Below are 23,830 nucleotides of genomic sequence, written 5' to 3' on the forward strand. Positions count from 1 at the left end.
TTTTATTGTTTTCTTTTATTACATTTACTTATTTATTTGTTGGCTGTATGCGTGTGGAAGCCAGAGGGCAACCTGTAGAACTGAGTTCTCTCCTTCCAGCTTGTCAAGTCGCCAGGCTCAGTGGCAACCATCCCCTCACCCTACCCCCGCCCCACCGCCACGAGCTACCTTGCCAGCCCAGCTCCTCCTCTTAAGTTTCTGTTGAACGTTGTGCTCTTCGTTCATCCTTGCAGGGATGCACCCCGTGTTACTGGTGCAGAACTGAAGCTCAGAGAGGGGAAGCAATGTTATTAAATCTTCATTGTAAGTCGGAGTGTGGCCATTCACACCTGTAAGCCCAGCACTCAAGAGAGGAGGCTGAAAGATCGGCATGAATTAGAGGCCAACCTGGGCTATATTCTCTCTGTGTCTCTCTGTGTCTCTGTGTCTCTCTGTGTCTCTCTGTCTCTCTTTCTACACACACACACACACACACACACACACACACAATGCATGCATGTGTGGGTGGGTGCATGCGAACGCAGATGGCTGGGGAGACCAGAATATGGCACTGGATCCTCTGAAGCCACAGTCACAGGCAGTTGTGTACTGCCCAGTGTGGGTGCCACAAACCAAACTGTGGTCCTCAGAGGAGCAAGCTGCTGTGTGTCCTCAGTCTTTTACTTTGTTTACAAGGCAAGATCTAATGCTGAACTCGGAGATCACACAGGGATGATCCTGTGTCCCCTTCCTTGGTGCTAAGATTAGGTGAGTGTCACCACTCCTGGCCTTTATGCAGGTTCTGGGGTCTGAATTCAGTCACCAAGCTTGTGTGGCAAGAACTTCCCCAGTGGAGCTGTCCCCTGAGCTCCCGCCCATTTTGATGCTGACAATCCTCGTGTTTCTTTCTCAGGGTGAGTGACACTCCTCAGAGGCCTCCCTCAACACTGGGAGGAAAAGCCAGACAAGGACTTTGCACGGTGCCCTTTCTAGAGTTTATTCTAAATGGACAGCAGTCCTGGTGTGGAGAGACCCTGATGCCCCCGCTTCTGCTTCACCAGTACAAGAGCTACAGCTGCGGACCACCATGCCTGCTTTTACCCTCTGCTGGGGATGTAAGCCAGGGCTTTGTGAATTCTCGGCAAGCAATACCCACGGAGCCTTTTTTCTTTGTAAGTCAATTACCTCAGATATTTTGTTACAGTGCTAGAAATCTGCCCCAACACCCTGGAACATAACACATACATACACACAGATATCATATGTATACTTCATACCACACACACACATCACATATCATACACACATAGATCACACACACAAGTATCACTCATTACACTCTCTCCCCCTACCCCCAAGCCCGTGAAAAGAGCATTGGAGAACCCCCTGCCTGGCCCTAGCCAGGCGGCCTCCCTCTGGCTGGAACTGGAGCAGAGTTAACCTAATTACCATCCTGGGGCTGCTTGGTGCACAGCTCGGCTCCCAGCCTGGCTGGGAGCTTATTAAAACCAGCAGGAGTCAGGGAGGGAGGAAGCCAGAGGAAAAAAGCTATTTTTAGGTAGCAGGTGGGTTTGTAGCAGGGCTGGCGGTTGAGAGGGGAGGGGCTGGACAGTGTGGCGACGGGGCTGAGGTCAGGGCACAGGGTAATCTGAAGAAGATCTGTGGAAACTAAATGGGGACCTCCCCAGGGAAGTGGGGAGGAGCCGAGAGTAGGAGAGAAAGGGACTTGGTTGGTTCTGAGATCTTGGGGACCAAGGCAAACCACCCGCAAGAGTGTCTAGAGCAAGGACGAGTGGAAATGACTCCAAAATGTGCGGAAGACCTGAGTGTGGTTTGATTGCCCACCACCTAACACTGAGAGCTCTGCAGACACACAGACAGGCAGACATACACACGCGACAAGTCGTACATACTATCCCTTGCCTGAAGAGTGGAGCTGGTAACTGTACCTACCTTGGACAGTTGATGAGGGTTAAAAGAAGCCTATCTAGGGCTGGAGAAATGGCTCAGCCATTAAGAGCACTCTTCTGAGGATTAGAGTTTCTCCCTGAGCACCCAAACTGTAGGATTCACAACTGCCTGTAACTCCGCCTCCAAGGGATCTGACTCCTTCTTCTGGCCTCTGTGGGTACTGCACCCACACAGGTGCATGCAAGTAAATTAAAAAAAAAAAAAAGCTTTGTCAAAAAATAGAGGGCTGGAGAGATGGCTCAGTGGTTAAGAGCACTAACTGTTCTTCCAGAAGCCCTGAGTTCAAATCCCAGCAACCACATGGTGGCTCACACCCATCTGTAATGAGATCTGATGCCCTCTTCTGGTGTGTCTGAAGACAGCTACAGTATACTTATATATAATAAATAAATCTTTAAAAAAAAAAAAAGAAAGCGGTTAAGAGCACTGACTGCTCTTCCGGAGATCCTGAGTTCAAATCCCAGCAACCACGTGGTGGGATCTGATGCCCTCTTCTGATGTGTCTGATGACAGCTACATTGTACTTATATATAATGAATAAATAAATCCTCAAAAGGAAAATTATTCTGAAGCCAAATGCGAGCCAACATGGCCTAGTGACACAGATCCAGGTTACTTCGAGTCCCAGGTTCCAGTGTGGAAACAGATTGAGGGAAGATTTTAGCAACGGGATAAAGAAAGTTGTAAATCTAGACACTTCTCCTAGACATCAGGTAGGCGGTCACAGACAGGAAGGGAAACTGCACTGTGGGCATCAGATGCTGTCTGGAGGAATTCTTAGCTTTGAGTTGGTGGAAGCTAAGGGTCTGCTTGCATATTCCAAAGCACTTTCCTAATTGGCTAGAACATATTAGGTCATGCACAGAGGTAGGTAATGAAAGGGTTAAAGCTAGCCTGACACGAGCTGCCTCTGGAATTGTTAACCTTCTAGATTCTCTACTTCGACCAGGTTCTGTTCTGTTGTGTCTTTCCGGGCATTTACAAATGCAATTGTCCAGGGGTTACTTTGGGAAAGAGATATCTTTAATTGTAAGATTTTGACCTTGGGGTGTGTTAATTACTTTCCTTATTGCTATGACAAAAGCAGCTTGGAGGAGGAAGTGGTGGCTTTGTCCCACAGTGTGAGTTTATCCGGGGAAGGCATGAGAGCAGGGGCGTGAGGCAGCAGGGACCTGAGGCAGCTGCTCACACAGCATCCAGTCAGGAAGCAGCGAGAGACGACGCTTGTGTTCAGCTTGCTTCCCTGCATCCCTTCCAGGACCTAAGACTGAGGGGCGCTGTCAGGGTGGGTTTTCTCTCCTCAGTTAAACCTGCCCTAGAGATGCCCTGGTGGGCACAGCTGGAAACCAGATACCACCAAGTTGCCAATGGAGGAGTTTGCCCATCATAGGTGATGGGAAGATGAGGGTGAATGAACTTAAAACCACTTCCAAGTCCTGGATTTGAACCCCCTACAGGAACCAAACTGTAGCTCAGTGAGGTGAAGAGCTGCGTGGGTGCCCTGGAATGGGATAGTAGTTGCTCTCTGGACCCCCAAACTTCAGCTTGTTTTAAGGAGGAGTCCATGGTGCCATTAAGATACTTGACTAAAGGACTGGAGAGATGGCTCGGCAGTTAAGAGCACTGGCTGCTCTTCCAGAGGATGCAGGTTCGGCTCCCAGCACTGATATGGCCGCCCACAACCTTCCAGGGGAATTAGTGTCCTCTTCTGCCTCCATGGGTACCACACACTCACGGTGCACACACACACATGCAGGCCAAGCACTCATACATATAAATTAAAAAGAAACGAAGTCCTTTAGAAGATTTAATAAAGCTGGGTGTGGTGTTACGCCTCGGCACCCAGGAGACTGAGCTGGAAGGATCCGTGTCTGCCCTGTAGTGACCCCCGTTAGATGGCATAACAGAATGGAGAGGGTGACCTAGGCAGCTGGCTTTGGTTAGGTGTCTATAGGGGTCCCCTTGTGTTAGAACACAGGCAGAGGAAGGAGACAACAGCTCCCCCTCCCTCTCTCTTAAGATTTACTTATCTGAGCTCCATAGTGAAATCCTGCCTCAAAAATAAAACCCAGGAAGGGAGGATGGAGAGGTGGCTCAGTGGTTAAGGGCACTTCTTACTGCTCTCACAGAGGACCCGAGTTCAGTTCCTTAGCGCTTACAACCACCTGTGACTCTAGCCCCAGGGGATCTGACCCCTTCTTCTGCCCTTAATAGACATGCACACACTTACACCTTCCTGTCTCTACCCCCGCAACATATAATTAGAATAAACTCTGTCTTTAGATGGCTACCGGAAGCACCTGGCTACGGACCAGAGGACTTAGGGATCCTCCTGGTACTTTCAGCAGTCACTCGGTTACTAAAGGGGATGCTGGGAAGATCTACAGGCAATGGCCTCAGACACAGCAGCCACGGGTGACTAGTGGGTTAGGAAATGTCTCTATGTCCCCAGTCGCTCAGCTCTCCTGGTGTAACTATTTTCAAGAGGTTCTTCCCTTCTGGCATCTGGTTCTGTCTGCCTTGTAGTGACCCCCGTTAGGTGGCATAACAGAATGGAGAGGGTGAAGAGAGAATGTGACCTAGGCAGCTGGCTTTGGTTAGGTGTCTATAGGGTCCTCTTGTGTTAGAACACAGGTAGAGGAAGGAGACAACAGTCTCTCTCTCTCTTCCTCTTTCTCTCTCTCTCTCCCTCCTTCTCCCTCTCCCTCTCTCTTGCCATGGCTTTTTTTCTTGGTGGTGGGTAAGTGTATATGTCGTGATGTAGCTGGTTTCTTTTCTCTTCCTGTTTAGGTTGAAACAATGTCTCTATATGTAGCTCTGGCTGTCCTGGAACTATGGAGATCAGGCTGGCTTCCACCTCAGAGATCTGCCTGCCTCTGCCTCCCAGTGCTGGGATTAAAGGTTTATACTCATAGACTCACTACAATATCTGTTTCTAATGCCATTCTAACTGTATACAAATTCACTAAGTTGCATGGACTTTGGGTCTAGTTGTGTGATGTTGTTATTTACTTAAACGATTTTTTTCTTTAATAATAAAGCCTATACAAACAAAAGGCTAACCAGACCTGGCAGATGGCTCAGTCTAGAGCACTGGTTAGTAATGCGAGCATGAGAGCCTCGGTTTGATCTCCAGTAACAATCTTTAAAAAATAAAAAAAAAAAATAGGGCCTGGAGCTATCTCAGCCTTTGCCAGCATTCCCGGGGCAGCCCTGAAATATGAGCAGCAACCATCCACAACCAAGAAGTCTCTAGATTTACTTATTTTTATGTATATGTGTACCAGTATAGGACTTTTAAAAAAGATTTATGGGCTGGAGAGTTGGCTCAGCGGTTAAGAGCACTGGCTGCTCTTCTAGAGGTCCTGAGTTCGATTCCCAGCAACCACATGGTGGCTCACAGCCATCTATAGTAAGATCTGGTGCCCTCGTCTGCATATATATGCAGAACACTGTGTATGTAATAAATAAACAGATCTAAAAAAAGTTTAAAAAAAGTTTTATTTATTTATTTATTTTTATGTATATGAGTGCTGTTTTCATGCACACCTGAAGAGGGAATCAGGTTCCATTACAGATGGTTGTGAGCCACCCCATGGTTGGGAGTTGAACTCAGAACATCTGGAAGAGCAGCCAGTCCTTTTAACCACTGAGCCATCTCTCCAGCCCCTTCCTGCACAGGTTTACGTGCACTGACTGAACGCAGGCTGTAAGAGGGCGTTGGGTCCTCCGGAACCGAAATTAACAATCAGTGCTAAGCTGCCATGCATGAGTTCTAGAAACTGAACTCAGGTCCTCTGGAAGAGCAGCAAACTGTCTTATTGATAACCCAATGGCAGCTATTTAAAGTAGGTTCCGGTGATCTATCTTGGGCCCAGAATACAGGCACCAGACCCTGGTTCAGTATATAAAATCTGCCTCAGATGTCTGCAGAAGCGGCAGGGCAAGCCTGAGCCTGTTCCCTCTCCTGTCCCTCAGGTAGGTAGCTTTCTCCTACCCTGGGTTTGAATATCAGCCCCCTTTCTCTTTGGATATTAGCATTGTCCTTGTCCGGTGTCCCCGGCATTGGAGACAAGAAGACAAGGACAGTCTGGTCACTTCCTCAAACCTATAGAGACTCAGAGCTTTGCTTTCCAACCCAGGAGCGTCTTTCTGTGGCCCTCCCTTTATTGTTTGCTCTTACTCTGTCGGCTGGCGACTGTTCCCTCCCTTCTGCCTAGATGAGACAAGACCAGACAGCACGACTTGCCTAATCTGGCTCTAGAATGCTAATCTCACTCCCCAGTGACCTAGTCTCGCCTGGAAACTAGGCACAACATCGGCCTCTCGCCCCCTCTTCTGGCCACAGAGGGAACTGCAGAGTCTGGGCCTGGAAGCCTGGGTTAGCCATTCCGTTTTCCCACAGAGAACTCACTACACCGCTTTCCTTGTAATTTTCCGATGTAACCGTGGCTCCTCTCCCCTAACCTCAGCAAGCTTCTACAATCCATTTGTCCTCATCTGGGTCCCCCACTGCCTCGGGAGCTGCTAAGGACCGGCTCTCGACTTGCATGTGCTCACGGACACTCTAATTGCCACCGCTGCCTTGCTTTCGTAGCCGGAAACAGGAGATGGTCAAGAGGGGAGTTCACTGGACGTTCTACAAGAGCAGTTTTAGCTTCTAGCTGCTGAGCCATTCCCTTAGCCCTTCCTGGTTTTCCACTGACCTCAGAGTTCCCTGATTGGCTAGCAAGTGCCAGGAATCCTCCTGTCTCTGTCCCATCCTCAATCTCCTCAGTGTTGTGGTTACATGTGGATATGGCCACATCTGGCTTTTTTTTTTTTTTTTTTTTTTTTTTTTGTTCTTTTTTTCGGAGCTGGGGACCGAACCCAGGGCCTTGCGCTTCCTAGGTAAGCGCTCTACCACTGAGCTAAATCCCCAGCCCCCACATCTGGCTTTTTACGCATGCCCTTCAAACTCAGGTCCTCCGTGCTTCACCCACTGAGCATCTTCCCAATGGAGCCGATAGGTTCCTAAGAGAGTGGAAATGGGGTTTTGAAATGGACTCACTCTTCCCAAACCGCTCACAGCGGCCCCATCGTTGACTCTCAGCCCTTCTGCTGTGCTCTAGCACAGCAACGTGCGTGCGGTGCTGGCCTTTGGCAGGGAGTCATCTGGAGCTGGCTTTCCGGGAATGCAATCTAGAGACCACCCAAGTCATAGCTACCATGCAAAGATGACCTTCCTCATTGAACCTTGAGCACCTTTGGTCTGTGGCCTAACACAAAATTGTGAAGTTATTTAAAACATTGAGTCATCTCCCCCTTTTGCTAGGTTTATATTTGTGTGCATGTGTGAACATGTGTGTATGTCCGTGTGTGCACTTGTATGTGGAGGCCAGAGGTCAACTTCAGATGTTCCTCAGAACATCTAGTTGGTTTCGAGACAGTTTCTCTTATGGGCCTGCCACTTACGGATTTGGCCAGGCTGCCTGGCCTTGAGTTTTGGGGATTCAAACTCAAGACCTTGTGCGTATGTAGAACATGTACTCTCTACCCATTGAACTGTTGCCCTTATGACTCTTTTTTTTTTTTTTTTTTCGTTACTAGACTGTGAGACTTTTGATCGTGAACTTTGTAGTTGGCAAGGTCCTGTCTCAGGGTCAGAAGTTTGAACACACTTGCTCCTTTGCTGCCTGAAATGCTACTCCGTGCAGAGTTAGCCCAGCCCTCTCCCCTGTGAGTAGACTGCCAAGGAAGACTTAAGATCCTTGCTCTGCCTAGATATCCAGAGGTGTCTTCTCTGGAGCCCTGGTGTACCAGGCCTTCGCCTTCATTTCTCCTGCTAGTTCTTAGACCAGAGCTGTCAGGCAAGTCCTGACAGGCAGGAGCCAACACCAACATGGCGGTGTATACCTGTGCTTCCAGTACTCAGGTAAGAGCAGCAGGATTTTGACATCAATTTGGACAACATAGTGAGACTGTCAAAAAAGTATGTAACAAGAGGATATAAAGGTAATTCTTTTCCTACTTTTAATTTTGCCATGGCTTTTTTTTTAAAAAAAAGATTTATTTATTTATTATATATAAGTACACTGTAGCTGTCAGACACACCAGAAGATATCAGATCTCATTACAGATGGTTGTGAGCCACCATGTGGTTGCTGGGATTTGAACTCAGGACCTCTGGAAGAGCAGTCAGTGCTCTTAACCACTGAGCCATCTCTCCAGCCCCTTGCCATGGCTTTTTTCTTGGTGGCAGGTAAGTGTATATGTCGTGATGCTTCATAGCTGGTTTCTTTTCTCTTCCTGTTTAGGTTGAGACAATGTCTCTATATGTAGCTCTGGCTGTCCTGGAACTATGGAGATCAGGCTGGCTTCCACCTCAGAGATCTGCCTGCCTCTGCCTACCAGTGCTGGGATTAAAGGCTTATACTCATAGCCTCACTACAACATCTGTTTCTAATGCCATTCTAACTGTATACAAATTCACTAAGTTGTATGGACTTTGGGTCTAGTTGTGTGATGTTGTTATTTACTTAAACGATTTTTTTCTTTAATAATAAAGCCTGTACAAACAAAAGGCTAACCAGACCTGGCAGATGGCTCAGTCTAGAGCACTGGCTAGTAATGCCAGCATGAGAGCCTCGGTTTGATCTCCAGTAACAATCTTTAAAAAATAAAAAAAAGGGGCTGGAGAGATGGCTCAGAGGTTAAGAGCACTGACTGCTCTTCCAGAGGTCCTGAGTTCAATCCCCAGCAACCACATGGTGGCTCACAACCATCTGTCATGGGATCTGATGCCCTCTTCTGGTGTGTCTGAAGACAGCAACAGTGTGCTCACATACAGGAAATAATTAAATAAATAAATCTTTAAAAAAAATAAAAAAAAATATAGGGCCTGGAGCTATCTCAGCTTTTGCCAGCATTCCTGGGGCAGCCCTGAAATATGAGCAGCGACCATCCACAACCAAGAAGTCTCTAGACCTTAGCTTCAGCCTGTCAGGTGAATGAAAGGATGCGAATTGTGAGTCAGAAGGGACGAGTTTTGTTTTGTTTTGTGTTTTTCCCCTCCTGGAGCAGGGCTGCACTATGTAGGCTCAGGCTGACCATGAACTCATGGCACACCTCAGACCTTTTATTTTTGGGGGAGGGGGGCATTAGGAATTGAACCTGATTCAGTCTGTTCTCTGTTGCTGTGACAAACACCATGGCCAAAAACATCACAGGGAAGGAGAGTTTATGTGGCTTACACTTCGAGGTCATAAGCCATCATTTGAGGGAAGTCAAGGCAGGGACCCGATAGAGGGCCCGCTTGTCATTCCACATATTACTTCAGACCAAAGAACTCACTTCACAGGCAAACAAGGGCAGAAAGCTCACTGGCTTACAGTCCGTCAGATTTCTAAGACTTCTTTTTTTTATTTTGTTGTACAGGGTCTCACTCTGTAGACCAGGTTAGCCTGGAGCTCACAGTGATCCACCTGCCCGTACCTGAGTGCTGGGATTAAAGGCGTGCTGACATGCCCAGCTGTTTACTGTCTGTAAGGCTACCCCTGCACCTCTGCTCACAGAAGCCAGAGGCAGTCAAACGAGTTAGACAGTCGTGAACTGTCTGGTATGTATGCTGGGAACCAAACTAGGAGGTTCTAGAATAGTACAGGCCCTAACCTGCTCTCTCTAGCCCCGGTGAGCTTTCCCGTTCACCGTAGGACCACCTGTCTAGGGAATGCTGCTGCCCACAGTGGGCTGGGCCTCCCTACACCAATTATCAAGGCAGACTTGCCTGCAGGTACATCTGGGCAATGTAGAGGGAGGTATCCATTCCCTAATTGGTTCTTGATTGTGTCAATAAAGGAGGCAGAAGTCAATTGCTGGACAAAGGGAAAGAGTTGGGACTTCTGGGTCCCAGGAGAAGGGACAGAAAGAAAAAGGGTTTAGACCAGGTTTTGGAAAGATCAAACAGCCATGAAAGATCTCGGGGGACTGGACATGGCAGCCCCCAGCACTGGCAGTTGGCTGCAATAAGTTAGCTGATCAGAGCTCAGCAATTATGCTGTCTGCCTAGTTTTAAAATATTAAAACTGTATATAGTGTTTCCATCCATGGAGCAAAAGTGGGCAGGAGAAAGGGGGCAGCTGGGCAGTTAGCCAATGGAGCTAGAACAGCAGCTTCTGGCGTTTTGGACATGGGGGACAGCCAATTGGCAGTAGGTGGAGCTCAGCTGAGAGCTAGGCCCTGGGCAAATGAACTAGTTTTTTTTTTTTTTTTTAAATTATACGCAACAGGGCAATCCTCAACTAAAAAACTCCCCCTTCAGGTGACTCTAGGCCGTGTCAAAGCAGGTTGAGCTAAGCAGGACGGAACCTAAGGGACATGCTAGGAAGCCCTCTAGCTCAACCATGCTGCCATCTGAGGCTACTGAGACGAGGCAGCTGAGCTTTACTCACTGCTCTAATGCTGACAGGGTCTCTCCCTCAGCTGCCCGGGACTTTCAACTCTGTAGTGCAGGCAGGCCTTGGCCTTTAGACCCTCCTCCTTCATAGAGTAGCTGGGGAGACAGGCATGCACCGCTAGGCTTGGCTTAGACTTCCTTGAAGGTCTCTGCCTAACGTGGGAACAGCCTGTAGCTCTTGTTATTGTGAGGTAAGGATGATGATGATGATGATGATGATGATGATGATTATTAGTGAGATAAGGTTTCCCTATGTAGTCTCGTTGGCTAGTTGTTTAATACATAGACCAGCCTGGACTTCCGAGATCATCTTGCCTCAAGTGCTGGGATTCAAGGCGTGACCCACCATCCCCAACCACAGACTCTATCCCTGATTAGGTGAGCTGATGGGAATTTGCAGAGACCTTGAAAAAGAAAATCAGACTGTTTTATTGTCATTATCAACAGCCCATAGTTTGGAAGGGATGCTGATGCTGACACAACACCCTCCAACAAGCAAATTAGACTCTCAAGTAGTTCAATGACATGATGCTGAATAAGTTAGGATGCTGCTGCTGCTGCTGCTGCTGGAGGCTCGAGGCTCACACTCACTTCATGTTCTTCACAAAGTCCTCGCCTTTCTTGATGGAGGCTTTCAGCTCAGGGATGGCCTCGGCAATCATTTTCTCCTCAAAAGGAGTGATTTTGCCAATGCCTAGGTTCTTCTCCAGGCCTTTTTTCTGGAAGAGGGAAAATGGTGACATGTGAAACCACATTCCAGCTTGTTCAGCAGCACAGGGCTCTACCACCAAGCCACACCACCAGTCCCTCACTGGGGGTTCTAAGCAGAAGGGCTGCACCACTGTGACTTGGCCTTGACAGCCATTCACAGCTGCCACATTCCCCAAACTATACTGGCACAGCTCTGTGCTACCCTAAGAACACTGCTCTCCCTCCCCCAAAGCCAAGCAGGTGCCAGGTAGTGATGTGTGGCTGATGCTTGGAGGAAAGGTGTGTGGTGGAGCCTCAAGAATCACAACCTCGGCTGTGCTCGCCCTGGATACGCACCCCCAACAGCAAGGGTGTAGAGAAATAAGTGCACTCTGTCTCTTTGGACTGAACAAAAGAGCACTCGATGACTCCTTCCTTCCCATTCATGGCGTCCACCAGGGAGAAGACAAAGCGGGCTCCAGCATAAGCCATGGACAGAGTGGCAGAGCCTAGGAGAGAACAGTGGGTCAGTACTGCCAGTACCAGGCGCCAGGAAAGCACCTGCACCCACACTCATGGTGAGAATCTGGGCCTGCACTTCTGCACTTCACTGTGTCCAACTCCAAAATCACCTGCACCCCGCAGAAGACTGTGTTACCTTCTAGACGCTTCTCTTCAGGCAAAGGCAGATGCACCATAGAGAGCAGCACCTGTTTGCTACCCAGGGACAACCAGTCTTTCTCTGTCACCCTAATATTCCTGGCCCTCAGTATCAGTGTTCCCACCCCTAGGGATGCCTGGGGACTCCACCTGCTCCAGCCTTGGCCTTCACGACTTCAGTGCCAGCCTCCTGGATCCTCCCGGTGAGTGTGGCCAGCTGGTCTTGGGGAAAGTCAACCTTGGGGGTACACTGCAGGGCAAGCCAAGGATTGTGTGATCAATTTCCTGGTGCAAGCCCCTCCAGACACCCTAGGCCTGGCCCAATCCCAGCACCACTGCAAAGAGAAACCGGGCTTCATTTCTTCTTGGGGATGTAACCTAGGGCCTCCCTCATGCCAGACAGAGGTCCTACCACTCAACCCCAAAGATTCCAAAGTCCTTTCTTATAGACAAAGGCAAAATCAATTTTTTGAGGAGGCTTGATGAACCCTCTCCACTTTTTTGTTTTTTTGTTGAGACAGTGCTTATGTAGCCCAGAATTCACAATGCAGCCAAGAATACTTCTGATTCCTGCTTCCACCTCCCTGTGCAGCCACTATGCATAGCTACCCTAATTACTTGTGTGTCCATAAATATATACATTGCGAGGCCTGAGGTTGATGTCAGCTGTCCTCAACCACTATCCAGCTTATGTATGTGTTTTGAGACAGGGTCTCTCACTGAACTCAGAGCTCCAACAAGGCTAGGCTAACTGCCTAGCAAGCCTGGAGACCCTCCCATCTCCTCCCGAGCACTGACACGACAGCCCTGCACCTGACTCGTCTTCACACAGATGCTAGGCGTCCGACTCAGGTCCTCATGTTTCGACGGCAGGCACCTTACCGACTGAGCCGTCTTCCCACCACTTACTTTGCCAGAGGCTTTACACTGAGCAGCATAGTACATGACTCTGCACAGTGGATCCACCAGAGGATCACCTCACCTTCGGACCTCACCCAGGTTTCTCCCATCTTGTCTCTATCACCCCCACTTGCAACCAGCTCTCCCTTCCGTGACCTGCAGCCACCAACAAGCTTGGAGAACCTTTGTTTTAGATTTATATCCACTGACCCATCTCTCCATCCCTGGGCTTGTAGAGTCTTAATAATCAGGATGCATGCCATGTTTCCTCTTGGTTCACTTATATAGTATCTATGCACCACAGATATGAGTCCTTAACACATCATATTCAGGGGTTACAGACTATAGATCTCATTCAGCGATGCTAACTCTATCACCATTCAATTCAAACCAACCATTTTTTATTTACTCCAGGGCTTGATGTAACCCAGGATGGCAACCAACTCATTACATAGCTGATGGTAACCTTGAACTCCTGATCCTCTTGCCACCTCCTCCTGAAAGTGGGAATTACAGCTGTCCACCACCACACCTGGCTTCCTACATTGCCTGTGTTGATCCTACGGACTGTTTCCCACAGCGTGCTGGAACCTGCTGCTTCTGACAACACCCAGCCCCACACCGGACAGCCAGGAAAACCCTAGACAGCTGGGTTTTAGCCAGCAGGAACCCCTCTGCAATCCAGAGGAAGCTCCACTTTTCCCAGACTGTTCTGAGGGCTTTAAACAGCCTTAAGAAGGTATTTGTGACACCCCTCCTCCTCTCTCACACACCCACGTACCTGAGAGATCAGGGGGATGATCGTCTTCCCGGCGTGGCCACCAATGACAGGCACATTGACTCGAGCTGGGTCCAAACCCTATTCACCAAAGTAGGAAGCTTGATTAACTGTTAATAAATTCTCTGAGTAGAAAACAAGTCACAGTCCCCCAAAGCACAAAGGCTGGAAACCCAGAATGCTCGGAAATAAACCAGGAGGACCCAGAGTCTGGCCCTATATGATCAGTCTCTGTGAGCAGGGGCAGAGAGTGGCCCAGGGAGTGGCACTATTAGGAAGTGTGGCTTTGTTGGACGATGTGTGTCACTGTGCAGATAAGCCTTGAGACCCTTCTCCTAGCTGCCTGGAAGACAGTCTTCTTCTGGTGGCCTTTAGATAAAGACATTCAACTCTCAGCTCCTTCTGCACCCTGTCTTCCTGGACACTGCCACACTTTCCGCCATGATGATAATGGACTAAACCTCAGAACCTGTAAGCCAGCCCCAAATAAATGTCCTTATAAGAGTTGTGTTGGTCGGGGTTGGGGATTTAGCTCAGTGGTAGAGCGCTTGCCTAGCAAGCGCAAGGCCCTGGGTTCGGTCCCCAGCTCCGAAAAAAAAAAAAAAGAGAGAAAAGAAAAGAAAAGAAAAGAAAAGAAAAGAAAAAGAGTTGTCTTGGTCATGCTGTCTTGTCACAGCAATGGAAACACTAAGACAGACAGTTTGTGTAGGGGTCACCCCAGGCTTCTCTGTCAGAAACTAGACTGTATTGCCCCTGATGACCTCCCTAGCCACCTGAGGACAGCCTCATATAGCCAGAGGACAGCCACACTCCTCCCTATGCTAAGATCACTCTTCATGCAAACGCCCCAACACGTGTCCTCCCATCCTGCTCCAGATAAAGAGTTCTTTCCCTAACCCTGTCCGGCATACTGTGACTGGACAGCCGAAGCACAGGCTCAAGGCAGCAGGGCTGCTAGTGAGATGCACACTGCAAGAGGAATGGCTGCCAAGCAGGGTGTGAAAGGCACTGGCAGACACCGGCTGATCCGCCTCAGTGGTTGAGAGTGCTTGCTGCTCTCGCAGGGGACCAGATTTGGTTCCTACTACCACACGGCATGGCTCAGAACTGCCTGTAACTCCAGTTTCAGAAGGATGAGACCCTCCTCTGGATACTCACAGCTGCGATTTCCACACACAGACTCACATATAACTAAAAATAGGATAAATGTATATCTACATATGTATATTAAAAAGGAAAGGACCTGGGCACAGGCCAAGAGTCAGGAAGCAGGCAGGGTGTGAGTGCTTCAGGGTGGCTACTATTGGCACCCTAAGAAAGGAGGTAGAACCAGAGGCTCTGACGACAGTTATTTTAGGATTTCTGGAACTTTCCTAAATCCTTATCACCATGTATAAGGACTAGCAGATAAACCTAGCTTTTCGAATGGTAAATGGGACAGGTGGTTACCAGCCAAGAGTAGATTAGAGTCTGAACCCTGATGCAGCGGGAAGAGGTCAGGGCAGAGAGCGTGCTAAGCCAGGAGTCTGAACCTGTGGGATCCAGTGGCTGGACTCCTACAAAAACCACTGAAGCCGGCTACAAACTCTCATGTCCACCTTTCCATGAGCAAGGACAGCTGAGCAGCTCAGACAACAGGTAACCAAGAGTCACCCACAGGGCCCTCACCTTTAGCTCTGCCACAAATGTGTTTGCTCTGACGATGTCAAGGGTTGTCACACCGAATATCTTGTTGGGGTTGTATACGCCATGCTTCTTGAAAACTTCGGCTGTGATGGGGATGGTGGAGTTAACCTAGAAAATCACGAGACAGATGTCAGCTTAGAATGAAGCCCAGCAACAGACCCTGCCGATAATGGTGAGCCAACTGCTAGGCAAGGCGGCCGTCCACCCCACATAAACAAGGACACCTGCCGCTCGGCAGCCCTCCGGCCATCTCACGTGTGCTCACGCAGCCCTGCCCCTATACTACTCACTGGGTTGGAAATGATGCAAATCATGGCTTCAGGACAGTGCTGGGCACAGGCAGCCGTCAATGTGGCCACAATGGTAGCATTGGTGTTGAACAGGTCATCTCGTGTCATTCCTGCGATGACCCAGGATAGGAGAGTCACATAGAACATTATGAAATTTCAAAAAAAGAAAAAAAAATTACATGTTTATTTTTTTCTTCTGTGTGCACACATGTCACGGTGAATGCGAGTGTGTGAGGGAATCAAAGGACAACTTGTAGGAGTTGGCCCTCACCTCCCGCTGTTGGGGGCAGAGGTCTTCATACCCAGAGACAAGCACTAAGAGAACCAGGAATCATGCAGGAGTGTCTCCTCAATGGAGGAGCTAGAAATCAAATACCTGCATTCCATCTAAGGCACTACGGCACTATGGTAGATTTGGTTATTGCCCAGGTGACCTTTCTGCTATCTGTGGAGGCAGACCTCACCCAAATTACCAAGAATGATTATCTCAGACTTTCCCTCCCTAGACCTTTACCCATCCTGAGGAGACGCCACATGTACTTTATGGCCTGCTGACCTCTAAGCTCAGTCAGAGACCACACTAGACTCTAGGCCTTTCAGTTACTGCACTCTGTGTGTGTGTGTGTGTGTGTGTGTGTGTGTGTGTGTGTGTGTGTATTTGAGACAGGCTCTCTCTGTATAACAGTTCTGGTACTTACTATGTAGACCAGACTGGACTCATACACAGAGACCTGCCTGCCTCTGCCTCTCTGAGTGCTGGAATTAAAGGCGTGCACCATAAGGCTCGGCTTCTACTGTGTTCTCAATACACTGACAATGAACCGCCTGGCTTAGACTCCCTGAAATCTACTCCAGGCTGATGAAGTCAATCTGGTTTTCATTCTCATCTCTTTAAGTGCTTCACTTCTGTCTGACACCTGCAGGAACCCCTCAACTGGTGCCTAATGTGGGGCACAAGATCCTCAGAGAATGTAAGCAAAGTTTTGTTTTTAGTCTAGAAATCAGAGGTTAGAGAAACTCACTGAAAAGGGGTCTTGACCTTAATGTGAGAGAAAGTACCTATGGGCTCTTCCTAGTCCCACGAGACAAAGCATTCTGCACAATTAGTGAAATATTTGCTAAGATCCAAAAAACCCCAAACCATCCAGCATGATAGCTCTGCATCACTGTGTGCACAGGAGTTCAGGAGAGAGCCCAAGACAAGGAGGACAAGGACGTCCCAGTCAGTGTGAACCAGGATGGACCTGAGATATCGGGCTTGGTGGCAGCCATCTTGAAGGACTCAAGGATTAGCAGGAGTCCTAAGGTGGAGCTGGTTCTGCCCACAGCACCAGAGCCAGCAGATACCTGCAGGCTTAATCTGCCAGGCGGACATGTGGCTTTTACCCTAGACAAAGAGGAAGCCTCTGGAGACCCTGGCAATGGGACGGGGCAAATCCACAGCTATCAGCAGAACATCCTTCTCACCCGTGTAAGGACATTGCAGGCGAGGCTTTGAAATATTTATTAATAAAAAATTTTACTTGTGTGTTTGTATGTGGTGGCCTGCAGAGCCGGAAGAGGGTGCTGGATCCCTTGGAGCTGGAGTTAGAGAATTTGTGAGCTGCCCAGTGTGGATGCTGGCATCTGCAGTCAGTTCTTGCACCGCAGTGAGTGAGCGTCTGTGACAGCGGAGTCCTCTATCTACCCCAGCCCCCTCCCCACATCACATACCTGGCTTCCTGGGCACTCCAGCTGGGATGACCACCACATCACAACCTTTTAGGCAGTCCGGCAGCTGCTCCGGCCCGAGGTAGCCTGAGAAGAAACACCCCATTAGAGCAGTGTCACCTTTCTGAGCCCAGGGAGCCACGACATCTGAGGGGAGAGCACGAAATCTATGGGTCCCATCTGTGAAGTGACAGCCACTGTCCTCGGGGAAGAGCTCCCTCTGGATCAAACTAGTTTTACAGAAACTAGCAAGGACCCTCCTGTCTCCACCTCCGGAGTGGTGGAATTTGAACCCAGGGCTTTGTGCATGCCAAGATCTACTCCCACCCCCCACCTTTTCACAAGATCTCAATATATAGCCCAGGGTGACCTGGAACCGATGACCCTTCTGCCATAACCCTGCCAAGTGCTGGGGTGACAGGTGTGTATCACCACGGCCTGCTTCATACTTCTAAAGTATTTATTATTATGGGTGCATGCACACGCGCGTGTGCAATCACAGTGCGTGTGTGGGGGACAACTCTTTGAAATTGATTCTCTCCTTCTACCTTCATGTGGGTTCTGGGCAATGAACCCAGGCCACCAGGCTTACACAGCAGGTACCCACCCCACCCACCAGTTGCTTTCTAAACGGCATCACAGCTTAAATATGTGTAGGCTCATATCCAAAACAATGCTATCATCTGGGCATTTGTGAAGTTTCACTCTAAAATGAACCTGCAGCCCCTATTTTACAACCCAGACCGTGGCTACTGCAGGGAACATGGTGCAGCCATGTCCAGTACCTTTCACATTTGCTCTGGTCTCGATGTGACTCAGATCTGCTGCCACACCAGGTGTGTGAGCGATGTCATAGAGGGTCAGGCGGCTCACGAGGGGACTGTTCTTCAGGAGGAGTGAAAGGGGTTGCCCAATGCCCCCAGAAGCTCCCAGGACAGCTACTTTAGCATTGTTCTAGAAAAAAGTAGAGAGATGCATACTTTAGACAGAACCAGAAGAGCATTCCAAAAAACACAGCATAAGGTTTGAGATGACGCAACACCAAAGTGAGACCCAGCAGCCATATCAATCAGCTTCACCGTGGAAGAACTCTGGACTTCCATCCCAAAGTCCAAGTTCAAGTGGAGAGAACACAAGCCTAGATCTAGGGGTCATACTCCAATTGCCTTTTCTACAAGACAAAGAGGCAGCTCCGCCCAGGCCGCCAGCTGGACCCTATCAGCAGCCTTACCTTTGATCTGCAGTTTAAGAACCATACATTACTGGAGAGCAGCAGCCCCTTACTGCTCTAAGAGCGAGGTGGGAGTGCCAGAATCCTCACCCCACAGGCACAGCCTCCCACAGCGAGCAGTAGCACTGTGCATCACTGACTGACACACGTCCTCCTGTCTGCTCTTCCATTCCCCTCTCCTGCACTTCTGAGGTACTGGGAATTGAGTCAAGAGCTCTGCTACTGAACTCACCCTACGCCCCTCTGCACTGTACTCTAAACCATCTCAAGATTACTCGTGGGCTGGCAAGATGACCTGGCAAGTAGAGGTGCTTGTTGGAAAGGTGAGGACCTGACTTTGATCCTCAGGGCCCACACACGGAGCAGGAGAACCAACTCGAGAAAAGTTTTCTGACCTTCACGCACATCCACATGCAATAAAATTTAAAAATAAAAGATTACTTATAACACTTAACACAGTGTAAATATATAGAGGGCTGTGAAGACAGTATTTTTTTTTAAAGATTTATTCATTTTATGAATGTAAGTACACTGTCACTGTCTTCAGACACACCAGAAGAGAAGAGGACATCAAATCTCATTACAGATGGTTGTGAGCCACCAGGTGGTTGCTGGGAATTGAACTCAGGACCTCTGCAAGAGCAGCCAGTACCCTTAACCACTGAGCCATCTCTCCAGCCCAAGACAGTATTGTTTAGGGAATGAGGACAAGAAAAGTTTGTACATGTTCAGTATGCAAGTAATGTATTTTTGAAAAACGTTTATATTCCTACTTATACCTGTACGTTACATATGTATCTGCATGAATGCATGCCATGTATGTGCATGTCCATACCACAAGAGGTATCAGATCCTCTGGAACTAGAGTTACAGACAGTTGTGAGTCATCCAGTGTGGGTGCTGGGAACTGAACTTAGGTCCTCTGTAAGGGCAGCAATTGCTCTTAACCTCTGAGCCATCTCTCCAGTTGCTAATTTTTCCTTTTTTGAACGTTTCCAAGGCTGGCTGGACCTGTGGGTGGAGGCCACATGGATACACAGCAGGAAGTGCAATTGGACAGTAATTAATGCTGTAATAAGTAATAATGGGCTTCAGTTATCAAAAACCAAAGCCCAAGGTTGGGGTGTGGCTCAGTGATAGAGTGCTTGCCAAGCACGCAGCAAAGGACATGGGCACCATACACACCTAATCCCAACAGGAGGCAAAGGCAGGAGAGTCCTGAGTTAGAGCACAGCCTGGACTGGACAGGGAGGCCCCGTCTCCAAACAACCCTAACATGGAATCAATGCATGAAGAACCTGGCCACTCTACCCTGCCTGCCCAACCAGCTCCTGTCTCCCACCCTCCGCTCAGGCATCTCCAAGTTGCCCTCTCTAGGCACACCTCCATCATTTCACTTCACCAGAAATCTCTGGGAGCCCCTGGTGCCTTACCACTGACAGAGCAGACAGTGGTGGTCCCATCAAGGAGAGTACAAGGTGATCCCAAGTAGGGAATGGAAGAAAACCATCTGCATGGCTTCTGTTTGTTCTGTTGCTTTGAGGCAGGGCCTGCTATGTAGCCCAGGCTGACCTGGAACTCAGAGGAACTGGCCTGGGCTCATAGGTCTGCACCATGACATCCAGCTTAAAAAGAAATCTGTTGCTTTTATCTAACAAGTAAGTCTTAACAACTAAAAACCTGAAATGCTACCAAGAAACAAAAAGCGTTAGTGCCCACTCTAGGGTCCTTAGGTGGACCTCTTCCATACAATATTGCTGGATGAGGAAGAGGCTTTTCTCACTTGGTTCTATGTAGTGTACTGAGGTAGTCTTGTTTGTACAGGCATTAGCAACTGTACACACCAAAACCTGGTCCTGAGATCTTAAACATTTTTTAAAAATTATGTTTGATTTTCTATATAGTCAGTGGATAACTTGCAGGAGCTGGCTCTATTCTTCACTATCAGGCTATGTGAGTAGTGAAAAGGTTATACTTTAGGTTGACAAGATTGGGGGCACATGCCTTTATCCTGAGTCATCAACCCAGTGGGATTTCTCCAAGGCACTATCACGGTGCTTCCTTCCAACCCCATTGACCTTTGCTGAGAGCCCAGTCACTATTAACAGCCCATGGCCTATCAACTATATTGAGGATGGATAGAACCGAAATTTCGTCCACAACTTCTGCTTTTTAGAATGTAAGTCTGTGTTCCAGATTTGTGTTTCTGCTACTCAAACGCACAGACAGAAAACACATGGGGGTGGGGGAGGGACACATTGAAGCCCTCGACTGCACTTCACCATTGAGATCGCCGGAGCCCAAACACGCTTAGTGCTGCAGGATGCCAGGTGCCTCTGGATTTACTCCACTGTTTTATCAAGAGCTACTTGGATGTCCAACTGATATTTTCTTTTTGTTTTCTCAATCTACTGCAAGCTGAGCCACTGAATTTTGTTTAATACTCCACACTTGCTCTCTCTGCAAAGTCTTCACTGTACCACCAACCACATCCAGAGCCCTTCACTGGGGGAGTCTTAACCATGCCCTCAGCCCTTCGCTGGGTGACTCCAGACAGGCACACTACCACTGAGTGCTAGTCTACAAGCCCTTCCAGAACTCTTACCATCTCAGGAAATTCCATCATATAGGCCCAAACCCTGGCACTGTCCACGACTCCACTCTTCCTTATCTGATCAACAAATTTGGTGAGCTCCACCGATTCCCACCACACCCATAGTGCCACCCACATCACAGAGACTCTTTACCCGCCTCCCCCTACCTACCAATTACCCATTCTGTTCAAAATGGTACCTCACTTTTGAGACAATGTCCACGTTTTACAAGGCTTGCTGGGTCCTCTCCATTCCTCCCTTGATAGTCTTGATTATTCCACACCTCCCTGCCCCACATGCGGAACTCACTGTCCTCCTGCCTCCAATTCCTTCTACATGTAATCTATGCTTTCTGCTGGTCTTCACTGAAATGTCACATTCTGATTCTGGGCCTGTGCCTGTGGGATAGCTAGGCAAGTAAAATGACTTGCTTCCAAAGCCATGAGTTCAATCTCTAATCTTCCCCATATGGTGAAAAGAGAAAAGACTCCAGCAACTTGCCCTGTGCACACTCCTGTGCTGTGACACGCACACTCAAGGACTCTTGCAAGATGTCCTGTCCTACACCCGTGATATATGCTATATCCACACACACACACAATTAAAATTTTAAATCAAAATATAGCATTCTGTGCTTTGCCTACTATCGAAATTCAAATGGAAGTTGGCATACGATGCACCCTTTAATCTCAGCATGCAAAAAGTACAGAGTCAGGTGGATCTCTAGTCTGAGGCCAGCTAGGTCTACATAGAGACCTCCAGGTCCAGGTCCAGGCTAGCCCAAGGTGCATAGTGACATTCTTTCTAAAATGAAAACAAGCAAATGAACCCAAAGAGGCTGAACTTGGGGATACAGCCCAGCAGCAGCACAGCGTTCACTTAGCATGCATACGGCCCAGAGTTCGATCCTCAGCTCCACAAACACACACCGACACCGAGCCACACCATTCACGCTCTGCGGAGCTAACCCTACTCTGCCGCTCTGCGTCTATCTCCATGTCCACCTACCACAGTTACCTCATTTGTGGACCACCCCAGGCCACTTCTTATTCATCCTTGTCATCTCTGAGCACCCAGGGCCTTGGACATACCTAGCAAGTGTTTACCACTGAACTATGTCCCCAGCACTGTTTTCCTGTCAGACAGAGTCCTCCTAAACTACCCAGGCGGGTCTCAAACTTCATCTTCCTGCCTGGAACTCTTGAGTGGCTAGGATTACAAGCATCACCAGACCCAGTGTGCAATATGCTTAGGTTGGCTTTCTGTTCTATTATCTGGTGTGTGTGTTTAGATGCAGTGCCCATGGCAGCCAGAAGTGGCTTCAGATCCTCTGGAGCTGGAGTAACAGGTGGTTAGGAGCCAACTGCCTTGGGTCCTGGAAACCAAAATCCGTTCTCTGCAAAATCAGCAAACACTTTTAACTGCTGAGTACATCTCCAGACCCTGTTATCTTTATTTTTCAATGAATTGATTGGATGGGGAACAGGAAGACATGACATAATAATAAATGTAGAGTTTCCTCGAATTATTTGGAGTGTGGCCTTGGTTGTATCGACTTTGCTAGAGATATGTAAAAATACAGACCCTGCCCTATTGACAAGATCCTGGGATGCCTTTATTGATTCTGACATGCACTAGTTAAAGAAGCACCGGCCCAGAAGAAGGTGACTATAAATAGCTTAGCTGTAACTGTCCTAGGCCAAGTCTACCCAAAGCAGGGATGATCCTCCAAGAATAATTCATAAGAGAAAGAAGGCTCCAGTAGAGGAGGTGGTTCAGTTGTTAAGTGCATAAGGACTTGAGTTCAAAGCCCAGTTCCCCAGCCTGGCAGACAAAGGCCTTCTCTAAAAGAAGTAAGGTCTAAAACTGTGGTTCTTAAGCTTCCTAATGCTGCAACCTTTTAATACAGTTCCTTACGTTGGGACCCTCAAGCATAAAATCACTTTCATTGCTACTTTGTAACCTTAATTTTGTTACTGTTATGAATTACAATATAAATATTTGATATGGGGCCCCTGTGAAAGGGTCATCGATGCCAAGGTTGAGAACCGCTGGTCTACAGTGATGGCAAGACACTGATGTCCTTCTCTAGCCTCTGTACAATCATGTGCACATACACCACACACAAATAATAATGCTTGGTGCATGTCTTTAATCCCAGTACTGAGGCAGAGACGGATCTGTGTGAGTTCGAGGCCAGCCTGGTCTACATAAATGAACATAAAGAAAGCAATCCCTTAGCGAAGAAGACTACTGACAGTGCTAATTTCAATCAAGTCTGTCAAACTGCTGTAACCTTGACTCAGTTCTCTACTCTCAGAACCTCGGGCTGCCGGCACTACAAAGTTAATGTTACACGTCATTTCTCCTCCTCATGTATAACTCGCATGGAGGCTGAGGAGAAAATCAGTTATGTCGAAGCAATGCAAAGTTGCATATTAATGCAATCTGCTTCCGGACCGAGGGCCTTGTCTTCTGCATCTACAGGGAGCGAATACTCTGGGGAGAACCTGGACTGACTTTGCCCCTCTTCCAGGTTTTCTACACAGGATGCTGAAGGAATAAGAGCCGGGCGGCCCAGCCGTCCAGCATGAGCCTTGGCGGGTTAAAAACCTCCCGAGCTCCCGGGATGCATGTGCTACCCCCGGAGTTCCTTTCTGAGCAGGCAGCCCCTTGTACCTGGGCTGAAGTGCTGAAGCTGCGGCGGAGAGCGGCACCGACAGGACGGGCGAGAGCGGACAGCATGGCTGGGACGGGCGGGGCACGGACCTACAGGCACAGCAGCTGAGAGGAGACAAGTGACTCCAACGACCTCCACTCTGCGCAGTGCCGGTCCTGTCCAGAGCCACCTGATCTCGCGATAGAAGCTTGGTTCTGCGGCACCAAATCTCGCGAGACAGGCTCGGC

General features: G+C 48.6%; 1 protein-coding gene across 1 annotated transcript; it reads right to left on the reverse strand.

Moving 5' to 3' along the window:
* Positions 1-10,796: 10,796 nt before the first annotated feature.
* Positions 10,797-23,770, reverse strand: Mdh2 (malate dehydrogenase 2). The gene is given in 9 exon segments (NM_031151.3): positions 10,797-11,103; positions 11,432-11,583; positions 11,885-11,984; positions 13,416-13,493; positions 15,081-15,206; positions 15,389-15,498; positions 17,102-17,185; positions 17,884-18,052; positions 23,603-23,770. Coding segments are annotated over 9 exon segments (1,017 nt in total). The 5' UTR covers positions 23,669-23,770; the 3' UTR covers positions 10,797-10,971.
* Between the last annotated feature and the right edge of the window lie 60 nt (positions 23,771-23,830).

This window comes from Rattus norvegicus, chromosome 12 (assembly GCF_021556685.1).
Source record: "Rattus norvegicus strain SHRSP/BbbUtx chromosome 12, alternate assembly SHRSP_T2T, whole genome shotgun sequence".
NCBI lineage: Eukaryota > Metazoa > Chordata > Mammalia > Rodentia > Muridae > Rattus > Rattus norvegicus.